The sequence below is a fragment of the Nematolebias whitei genome, chromosome 21 (assembly GCF_014905685.2).
Source record: "Nematolebias whitei isolate Nwh7 chromosome 21, NemWhi1, whole genome shotgun sequence".
Taxonomy (NCBI): Eukaryota; Metazoa; Chordata; class Actinopteri; order Cyprinodontiformes; family Rivulidae; genus Nematolebias; species Nematolebias whitei.
In genome coordinates this window covers 11,067,600-11,078,645 of record NC_056518.1, presented here as the reverse complement: position 1 = coordinate 11,078,645, position 11,046 = coordinate 11,067,600, and the positions used below count along the sequence as shown (strand labels likewise).

General features: G+C 40.5%; 1 protein-coding gene across 1 annotated transcript in view; it reads left to right on the top strand.

Annotated features, from left to right (window-relative positions):
• Positions 1-115: 115 nt before the first annotated feature.
• The window catches only part of uggt1 (UDP-glucose glycoprotein glucosyltransferase 1), a 48,356-nt gene continuing 37,425 nt past the window's right edge, over positions 116-11,046 (top strand). The window contains exons 1-9 of the mRNA XM_037694952.1: positions 116-156; positions 3,017-3,149; positions 3,400-3,479; positions 4,060-4,190; positions 4,273-4,385; positions 4,467-4,641; positions 7,541-7,637; positions 7,744-7,822; positions 8,091-8,191. Of these exons, the coding sequence (XP_037550880.1) occupies positions 3,025-3,149; positions 3,400-3,479; positions 4,060-4,190; positions 4,273-4,385; positions 4,467-4,641; positions 7,541-7,637; positions 7,744-7,822; positions 8,091-8,191 (901 nt within the window). The 5' untranslated portion in view covers positions 116-156; positions 3,017-3,024. The remainder of the gene's footprint in view (positions 157-3,016; positions 3,150-3,399; positions 3,480-4,059; positions 4,191-4,272; positions 4,386-4,466; positions 4,642-7,540; positions 7,638-7,743; positions 7,823-8,090; positions 8,192-11,046) is intronic.

The following is an 11,046-nucleotide window of genomic DNA, read 5'->3' as shown; positions in this document are numbered from 1 at the left end:
TATATAAACACAAACACACATAAATACATACATACATAAATGTAGCTGTTCAAGTGCTTTTTTCCTTTTTTTTTGAACAGGCAATACTGTGGTCACCTTATCCAGCTATCAGGACCCAGGCGCTCTCGGATCCAGGAAGCTACACAGCCGGCTTCGGTGAGAATTAATCAATAAATTATTTGGGATTTTTGAAGCCGTGAAGCTTTAAATAACTGTAATTTGGGCTCGTCGTTAACTCGTCATAGATAAAGTGACAAAACCAGTTTTCGAGTAATAAGATATAGCGGATTTAAGGTCGTTTTCCTGGTGTACAAGTAGTAGATTTGCCTCCGCCTGCGGCTCTAAATCACAGGTAAACTGGTTATAATTTGTTTGGCTCAAATTATACGCGTAAATGCAATTTTAAGGAGTTTAATCTACCAAAACCTCAACACCTGGCGATAATAGTAGGAGTTAATTTCGCTCGTAGGAGTAATTTGACATCTCTGACGGTTCGTCAGGATGTAAAAGTCTGGTCTTATTGGACGCAGGAGCCACGCTGAGGTTTCTTATTGGACAAAGTTCATGGCTGGTTCCTCATGAAAACACTCGCAGGTGCAAAACACCGTTTACACCACAAACACTAGATCTACACGAGTCCAGATGCTGTTTACATGTTAATTTGAATGTAAGTGTGGGATCACTTGTCCTGTGTTTGCAGCTTCTGGTCTGTTTTTAAGTTGGTTAGTTTCACCAGACATGACTCAAACCACAACATCTTCACAAATGAGCCATTTAAACCCTTGGAAAAGGCCTTCTACTACAAAAGACAGAACAAGCGCACATCGAATGATTTTTTAAAGTTTTTAACTCGCTTACTTTAAGCCGTACACCTTTTTATTCCACCTTTATTTATACAGATTAGTCTCGCTGAGCCTCGAGGACTCATTTACAAGAGAGACATGCTTTAGTATGATTAGCTTTATAATAAGTAGACAAAAAAAGAAAGAAAATTATTGTCAAATTGACCCAAAAGCTAATATTTGAGCCCAACAAAGTTTAAGTCAGGTCCTCTGGATGATTTCTTTTTGTTCAACAAATGCATGACTCGGGCTAACATCAGATGGTGACACGATGAGACAAAAATAAAGAATCGGATGCGGCTGAAAGAGTAAAAACCATTGGAGAATTCTCTGACTGCTGTTCGTGGGTGGGTCATTGTTACGTCCACCATGAACATAACACGTTAACACGTTATAAATGGCACATCACAGCACTGCAAAGAGAGCAGAACTTGGTTTAAAACATAATTTCTGAAAGACCGTCAACACTTAGTGGAACTCTAAAGGTGTTCAATATTCACCTGGTATGGATTGGACTGTGCTATTATTTGTTCTGTGCACTGACTTGGACCACTGCAAAGAACAAACATTACAACAGATAAGCTTACAGTTAAATATAAAGCAGTGTTCAAACATAAATGCATAATGCAACCTAAATTCCATACTTTAAAATTGGATATGAATAATAAATACCATAACATCAAATAAAACCATATTGTAAAATATGATAACCTTTCTGAAGATGGGACAATCAGATCTGAGTAGTATGGTTTACTGAAAATGTTAAAATGCCCTGTTATCAGTACATGAGGTGACTAGAGATACAAGAAATCCTCCCCGTTAAGCTGCTTAAGGAGAACAATGTTGTGGCCTCTGGTTATCTTAAGACGTCATTGTTCACTGCTGAAGGTTTAGGTTTAATTGTCGTATACAGATCAACACAAGATCAACAATGCAATGAAATGCTGAGGACGAGAAGAACTGTTTCGACTCGCAAAAACAAACCATGCAACAAGAATACACAACAAAGCACCAAAACTGGGAAACATAAACACATCTACTGCAGCATGGTCGTATTAGCAGAGTGATTCTGTTGGCAGTAAGGAAGCACGTTTTAGCTTTTTGTTAACTTTTTATGCAACTTTACGCTTATATTTCAAAACGTATTTTTATAAAAAGTTCTTGTAGAACAATTTCAACATAACTGATGCAGAGTGTTGTCTATTTGAACATTTTTTCAGTATGAAAAGTAGAGAGGAATTATTTCCATCCATCATCTTTACCCGTTTCTTCCTTTTTGAGTAGTGGGGGTCACTGGTTCCCATGTCCAGCAGTCACTGTGCGAGAGGCAGGGGACACCCTGGACAGGTCTCCAGTCCATCACAGGGACACTAAAGACAAACGAGACAAACAACCATTCACTCTCTCACTCACCTAGAGACAATTTAGTTACCAATCAGTCGAACATGCATGTTTTTGTTCTGTGGGAGGAAACTGGAGTACACGGAGAAAACTCACACATGCACGGAGAGAACATGCAAACTCCACCCTGAAAGGCACCCGGACCGGGATTTGATCTGGTGTAAACTGCTTGCTGAGAGGCAGCAGCTTTATCAACTGATCCACCGTGCTGCTCAGGAATTGTTTCATTTATTTTATTTTTTTAGATGAGAGCATCCTCTTCCATCAACTTGCATTTAAACCGAATGTTGAAATTGACTTTTCTACCAAATGGTTTGGCCCAGTTCACTGTTTTCCATGAACCTGAGCAGATCATTTGATGTTTGTGTCCCAGTGTTGAGGACTTCTTAGCTCTGCACTGGTCAGAACTGCTGGAGTCATATTAACAGAGACGGTAGCAGTGCACGCTAGCTTGGCATTTCATCAGCTTTCACAGATTAATGCAGCGGCTCCATTTTTACTTTTTATGCTTTGGTGAAGCACAGTTTTTACAGAGTGCCTGAAAATGGTCTTGCCCATTTTAAGATCATTTTTAAACTAATTTCTATCAGCTGATATTACAGTATTGGTACTGTCTCAAATCCAGAATGCTCCAAACCCTGCTGCTCACCTCATTACTGGCTCAAAGTTATTACCAACTCATCACCCCTGTACTTGTCTCCTTTTACTCACTACCTGTGATTTCAAACTGTGTTTGATCGTATTAACGTTAACGCGGGCCCCTCCTGGTGCAGGTGTGAAGATGTGGTTTCTGTGCGCTGTGCTGCTCTCGCTGCTGTCTGCTGTCTCTGGAGGAGCAGATTCGAAGGCCATCACCACCACCCTTACAACCAAATGGGCTGATACTCCTCTGCTGCTGGAGGCCAGGTGAGACGCAGCACTGCTGAACTGGAACAGCCTTTGATTTCAATTTGTCATTATGTTTTGGAAAACACATAATGAGTAAAATCAGTATTTTTGAAGCTCAGTGGCCTGTTCTCTACTGGAACTACTAATAAACAGTTGTGTAACTTTTTCCTATATTTTATTCTTTTTCATGTTCTCTGATTGCTGCTAGCAGACTGAAAACTTCTTGAGCTCTTTTGTTTTTTTTCATGTTTATCCTCTTTTTCCTCAGTGAGTTCCTGGCTGAGGAGAGTCAGGAGAAGTTTTGGGACTTTGTTGAAGCCAATCAGAACATAGAAGGAGAGCACGATGGTAATTTTAAACCACTGCAGACCTTTTATTCTCTGTGCTGAGAGCATCTGAATTGGCTTTGCTTTGGCTAAACCTGCAGGTCTGTGTCAGTGTTTGGTTGAGTGTGGTACTTATTCAAATAATAATTTGACATAAAAAAATGCAAATTCTACTTACTGGTCTGTGTTGACCAGAGTTAACTCATTAAGAAGAGGAAATAATACTATATAAGTTTAGAGTGATACATGTAGCATCACCATTTTTAAGATTAGCTGATTCTTACAATTTAGGGAAATACTGATTAGCTGCAATAAAAGCTGTAGTTTTATTTTTTTTTTCAAGTGGTTATTATTGTCCACTGCCAAATGTGTGCATTAGCAAAATATCTGATGAACTACTGGACACTTTTTATGATACTCTCAAGAAGTAATCACTGGGTTTATATTTACTTTTCATTAAATTCTGGAGTCGACCTAACTCAAGATGGCCGCCAGACGGCCCTCAGGATTGAAGCCCGAGATATTATTATCTCATTAGGCCATAATGAGATAATAATGCTGGTTCTCACCATCTTATCTTCTGTGTGTCTGTCCTCACACAGACACAGATCAAGCCTACTATGAGCTGATTGTGAAGAAAGCCAGCGCCTTGCTCAGCTCCGTCCAGCTGAACATGCTGAAGCTTGCGCTCTCACTGAGAGCGTACTCTGCCACGGTGTACTCCTTCCAACAGGTAACAGGACGATGACCCACATTGACACATTTCTTCTTGCATGTTGAGAGGATTATGTTACTGAGCTCGCTTGTTTTTGTAGATAGCTTCCACTGAGCCTCCCCCTCCTGACTGCACAGCTTTTATCAGCATTCATGGAGTGAAGACATGTGATGTAGAAAGTTTGGCAACATTGTTGAAAACTGCAGCAGAACGGTGAAAGATGACTACGACACGTAAACACACAATTTCTATAATTCAGTAAAGTAATCTAAGAAATGTTTTGCTCTCTTTCAGACCGAAGCCTTACCTTTTTAAAGGTGATCACAGATACCCAGGATCAAATCCAGATGCACCTTTTGTCATTCTCTACGCTGAGCTGGGGAAACCAGATTTCCAGAAGTTTCATCAAGTCTTAACATCCAGAGCTAGTGAAGGCTCAGCAACTTATGTGCTTCGACACCACGTGGCTGTAAGGTTTTACACAAGAGTGATGTCTTGTTGTTGGTGTTCTTTTTCTTCTGGTTCTTCTTGTTGTTCTTTTAGTTCTTCTTCTTCTTCTTGTTCTTCTTTTTCCTTCATCTTCTACTTCTAGTTCTTCTGCTTCTTCTACTTCTTGTTCTTGCTCTTCTAGTTCTTGTTCTTTCAGCTTTTCCCTTTTCAGGGGTCGCCCCAGCAAGTCATCCTCCTCCACCTCACTCTGTCCTCTGCATCCTCTGTCCACTCCATCTACCTCCATGTCCCCTCTAACTACCGGTACATCCATATGTCTCCTCTTTGTATTTTTCTTCCTTTTTGCTTTTCCTTCCATCCATCCATCCATCAGCTTCACCTGCTTCTTCCTTTTTGGGTTGTGGGGGTCACTGGTGCCCATATCCAACAGTCACTGTGCGAGAGGCAGGACACCTGGACAGGTCTCAAGTCCATCACAGATCTTGCTTTTCTATTATCAATAATAGTGTCTAGATTGGAGATGGACAAATTAATTCAGTTTTACTCAGTTTCTCCCACAAACTGACCCAAACCTGTTATCCAAATCTGTGGTAAAAATGAAAGGGTTGGTATCTAAATCTAAGGCATCTGTCTGTAAAGCACTTTTGCCTTTTTACAGTTCAAAGAAAAAACCATTTCCCAGCTGGAGCCTGTGTGGGTGGGCTGCAGCAGCTCTTCTCCTGCATCCTGCTGCACCGTGCACCAAACATCAACACAGCCTGCTCTCTCTGACAATTATAATATTAACTCAAAACGTGCAATTACACTTCCCTGCAGTCATTGCTGACTATGCTGCTGTCACAAGTGCCACATGAGGAATTAACTGAATGAAACGAGCATGTGCTAAACAATAAACGCAACCACAAGTCAGGTAATTGTTTAGCTACCGATGCGTTCAAAGTCGGTCTGAAATGGTCAAAGCAACATGTCAACCATTGCTCTGAAATATAGTTTCAGTCTTTGGGTGCTCAAAGGGAGGATTTAGAGATTTTCAATTCACAGAGAAATTGGGCCTTTATTTTCTGTAGTTTACTGATTTTACTGAATCAGTTTATTTCTGGGATTCTTTCATTGCTAAATACTTTTAGCATATCAAATATAGTTTCTGTAAACTAACACTTATGATAGTTATTTTTGACATTAGTTATCAGATAAGAAATTTCAACGTTTTGTCTTTTTTGTGACACATCATTCTTTGTGTTTGTAAGCACAACCTTTGAACTTAAAAACCTGGAAAAGAAGAGTTTAGACCTATTTGAGTAAAAAAAAGGGCACTTTTGTCAACTGGTAGGTAGGCAGTTAAAAACATAATTTTTCACATAAGCTGTTAATATAACCCTGCCTTTCTCTAATTTATTTAGAGTTATCTATTATCTAAATGTTAGCTTGCTAAATTGAGAGGCACTTAGCTAATGATAATTATCATGATTTGTTAGTTATAGTTGTCTGTACTTATATTTTCGGTCTGGAACAGGTCCCTCTTGTAAATGAATCCTCATGGCTTAATGAGACTAGCCTGGATAAATAAAGGTTGAATGGGAAAAAAAAATGACAAGCAGTTTGGACGTTTGAAGAAAATGTATTTATTCTTTATTTATGTTACAGATCAGTTAAAATAAACTTACCATGCTCTGTTTAGCAAAATACGCTACACAATATTGTTCTCTGCTTCGTCTGCCCTGAAAGTGAAACCTAAGTGAACGGCCATGACTTGAAAGTAGTCTTAATGTTCCCTCTGCTGGATACATTGTACAATTATGGCTGGTTCCAGCATTTTAGGGGTGAAAATTACAAGTTCTTATATCGGCGAATAATGGGACAATTGTCACGAATACCGATATGGTTCCAAAGGTTTATATCGGCCTAAAATATCGGCCCTACCGATATATCGATCAGGCTGTAATCTAAATGACATTTATCAATGTCACCTCAGTGGCTGCAACTGGAGCTCATAAATTATTCCCAAAAAGGCATAAATCTTTTTTTTTTAACTTAAGTGTTGTTCCAGGCAGTGCACCTATTGTGTACAGAATATTGTGTAGTTTAAAGTAAATCTTGTACTCAAACATCAAAAGGCCTTTAAATGAACAGAATCTGGTGAATCTGACTCTGGAAATTTGAGAGTAGAAATGTGTAGGAACCCTAATTCATGAACAGTCACAAGTCAGTGTTCTCATCTCCATTTAAGCCTCTGATGGTGTGATTGTTTGTATATTTGACATAAAAAGTACTTCATAACCTAAAAGGGACGGCTCAGAGCAGAATGTGCAGCATTGATGTGTTTATGATGGGGGGAATGCAGCTTGTAATTTGAAGCAAACCATTTTAAGAGCTCAGTTAAAGCACTATAGAAAAGTAGTCCATTTTCTTATTACTGCAAGAGCTCATGCCAGATGTCCATATTTAGCAACATATGGCAAAATAGTGATTTGGGAGTACTTATTCTCTCAGTTATCCTTATCTGTAAAAACTTGCGCTTAACGTAGGCTTCTCATTTACACCTGGGAAGAAAAGTGTTTCACTAGTTTTTGATGCCAAGTTGAGTTAGATTTCTTTTTTCCTCATCTGGAAACACAGCTAATCAATTTATTTTCTCTTTTGATTATGCTAAATTATTCTCACCATCTGCCTAATGGACATGAAGTCTTTAGGCCCATCTCAAAAGGCTGCAACTCTTACTCTTTATTTCAATGGTTTGGGGCCAGTCAGTGGACAGCTGGTTGTCATCACTAGGTTTGTAAACAGGTGAAAGAACTAAACGGCTGTTGATGGAGCCTCATAGAGCACTAGAAACAGTTTGTTGTTGGTGCAGATGAGGTTTCATTAGATATACAGATCTCCCTGCTGTATTATTTACAATTTCTCCCTTTTTCCTCCAGAAACCAAATGAAAAGAAAGTATTTCTGTCGGGGTACGGAGTAGAGCTGGCCATCAAAAACCAGGAGTACAAGGCAAAGGATGACACCCAAGTCCAAGGTGTACACTCATTACATTTAGTGAATACACACATGCCCAAACTGGTGTAATCCCACAGGAGTCCTCACGTGAAAACAGTATTGACTTCAGTTGATTCCTGTTTCAGGGGAGGAGGTGAACGCTACAGTGATTGGTGAAAACGATCCTGTGGACGAGGTCCAGGGATTCCTTTTTGGCAAGCTCAAGTGAGTGTCTCTGTGCTAGGCCGTGATAAAATTTCAAAGCTTGGTTCCATTCCAGGAGCTGCACCAAACTCACTCATCACAGCCAAACCTTTTTTTTTTTTCTTTGCTTCACTTTTGTTTTCCACACTTAACTCCCCTGAAGCACTGACCATGTCTCTGCTCAACTAACCTGAAAATAACTAAATCAATTTGTGAATTCAGCCTCTCACATTTAATTAGCAGTTTGGTCTTTTAGCAGCTGTATTTCTCTCTGTCTGTTTCTCACCAGGACCATCTATCCAGAGCTGAAGGAACAGTTAAAGGAGCTGAGGAAGCATTTAGTAGAAAGCACCAATGAAATGGCGCCTCTAAAAGTCTGGCAGATGCAAGGTGGGCCTTCCTCCAAATCATTTCTTCATTTGGCCATCAGCAGATTGTTTTTTTTCCCCTCCCAAATACAAACAGACTAAAATAGAGAGCATTTGTTTTGTGGTATTAGGAATAATTATACGGCTGGCCAAAACAAACAAAAGTGACAGAGGAGGCACTTTAACAGGTTAGCAAATATAAACAGTGCAGCAGTCATTGTACAGTTTTTGGGGACTGCAGCCACCTATTATTAATATCCACCTGAAAAGGGTCTTGCTCTTCTTTCAACTGTAATATGGCCCAAACTGCAATGTGTACCCCCACAGATCTAAACAACCGTCTCGGCACCGTTATGTGTGCTGTTATTTTTATTGGCATTTCAAGTTACCATGGAGACATAATTTGCATCCATCCATCCATTATCTTCCGTTTGTTCCGAAATCGAGTCACAGGGGCAGCAGCTTGAGCAGGGAGGTCCAGACATCTCTTTCCACAGCCACCTCTTCCAGCTCTTCTGGGAGGATTCCTAGATGTTCCCAGGCCAACCCAGAGACGTAGTCACTCCAGCATGTGCACCCAGGGGGCATCCTTACCAGATGCCTGAACCACCTCAGCTGGCTCCTCTCTATGTGGAGGAGCAGCGGTTCTACTCCGAGTCTCTCCTGATAACTGAACTTATCACCCTGTCTGTAAGGGAGAGTCCAGCTACCCTGCAGAGCAAACTCATTTCAACCGCCTGTATCCATGATCTCATTCTTTCTGTCACTACCCAGAGCTCGTGACCATAGGTGAGGGTAGGAACATAGACTGACCAGTAAACGGAGAGCTTTGCCTTGCATTACAGTTCCCCCTTCACCATAATGGACCTGTACAGGGCTCGCAATACTGCAAATGCTGCACCAGTCTGTCTGTCAATCTCACGCTCCATTCTTCCCTCCCTTGTGAACAAAACCCCGAGATACTTGAACTCCTGCACTTGAGGCAGAACCTCACCCTCGACACGAGAAGATCAGTCCACCTTTTCTGACCGAGGACCATGGCCTCAGATTTGGAGGTACTGATTCTCATCCCAACTGCTTCACACTCGAACCGCTCCAGTGAGAGCTGAAGATCACGGCACGATGACGCCAACAGGACCACATCATCAGCAAAGAGCAGAGATGGAATCCTGAGGCCACCGAAGCGGAATCCCTCCACACCCTGGCTGCACCGGGAAATTGTGTCCATAAAAGTTATGAACAGAATCGGTGAAAAGAGGCGGTCTTGGCGGAGTCCAACTCCCACCCTGAACGGGTCCGGCTTACTGCTGGCAGTACGAACAAAACTCTTGCACTGTTTGTATAGGGACTGTATAGCAAAGGACCCCCAATCCCGTTCTCATGGACCACCCCTTACAGTGTACCTCGAGGAGCATGGTCAAATGCCTTCTCCAAGTCAACAAAACACATGAAAACTGACTTAGTAACCCACGTCCAGGAAAAGAACATTGAGCTTTTTGCTTTGTCCATACGACTGTTTTGAATTGATCTTTGTCTGGCCTGTCACTTACGACCAGTCTGCCTTGGGAGACTCTACCAGGGACAACTGCCCCCGACAGCATCGTTTCTAGGCTCATTCAGGCCCACAAACTTCTCCACCACAATAATGTCAGAGTTTTAAAGTAAGATCATCTTCTGATGAGAAGAAACAAAATTGTAGTTGTTTAAGCCAACCTGGTAAATTATTATTTTTTCATTCAGTCAACCTTTTATTTCTACAGGTTAATCCCATTGAGCCTCGAGGACTCATTTACAAGAGAGACCTGATTTTAACAGAGTGATGACAACAGTGGACAATCATAAAAGAAAGCTTAAATTATGTTATGCATGATCTCATGTGATATGGTGAGATCTGTTAGCACTTGAAATATGCGATGAGGACAACTCTCAACTACTAATCAAACCATTGTTGGATAATGTTGGACTGTCTTTTATTGTCTTTTCCTTATGGTGGCAGGCAATAAATGGGTAATGTATCAGATATTTCAAAAGTTAATGATGAATTCATACAAGAAACTTGTTTTTAAAGGCACAAATCTCTTATTTCATATTTTATATTTGCAGTATCAAATGACTGATGGGACTTTTTCAGAAAACTAACCTCGAGTGACAGATAGATTTTACTCCATGTGTGAAATTGTTCTTGGAAAGAGGTTGAAAACATGCAGGCCGACTTAAAATGAGATTAGATGAACCATCTGTCTTAATATCAGTGAAGCCAGTTGGTGCATTCATATACCACTGTAGTATTCAAAAACTAAATGAGTTCAGCCAGAAGTTTACTGAGCTTCTGTCCCACTGCATGCATTTTAGTATTTATTCTTAATAAAATATGGTTCCCACACTATACTTTTATTACAGCGCAATGCACAGTTTTCATTTTACTTGTGTGACTCTAGATTCCAGTTCAGTCTTGGGTTGTAGTCTTCATATTTCAGTATTTCTGTTAGAAATTTGTAACCGTCACGGAAGATAAATGAACTGCAAACCTGGCTGTCGGTTCAGGTCAGAGCTTGGGTTTCTTACCTGGCCCTGATCAGAGTCAGAGTTTCTTTATTGTCATTCGCACCACATGTGGTACATGTGGTGGATTGAAATTATGTACACAGGGTCCCAGTTGCATCCAACAAAAGTATAAAATATAAAAGAAAAACGGTAATAAGATCTAAGATATGAACTAAGAAAAACATTAACTAAAAATACGCTAAGCACTAGTAGTACAAAAACAATACACCGAACAGCAGCACGAACATGAGTCTGTGTGAGCAGATGAGTACAATGAACACAGCAGCATGAAACAGATCAGCAGCAACATGATGAAACAGATGAGCAGCAACA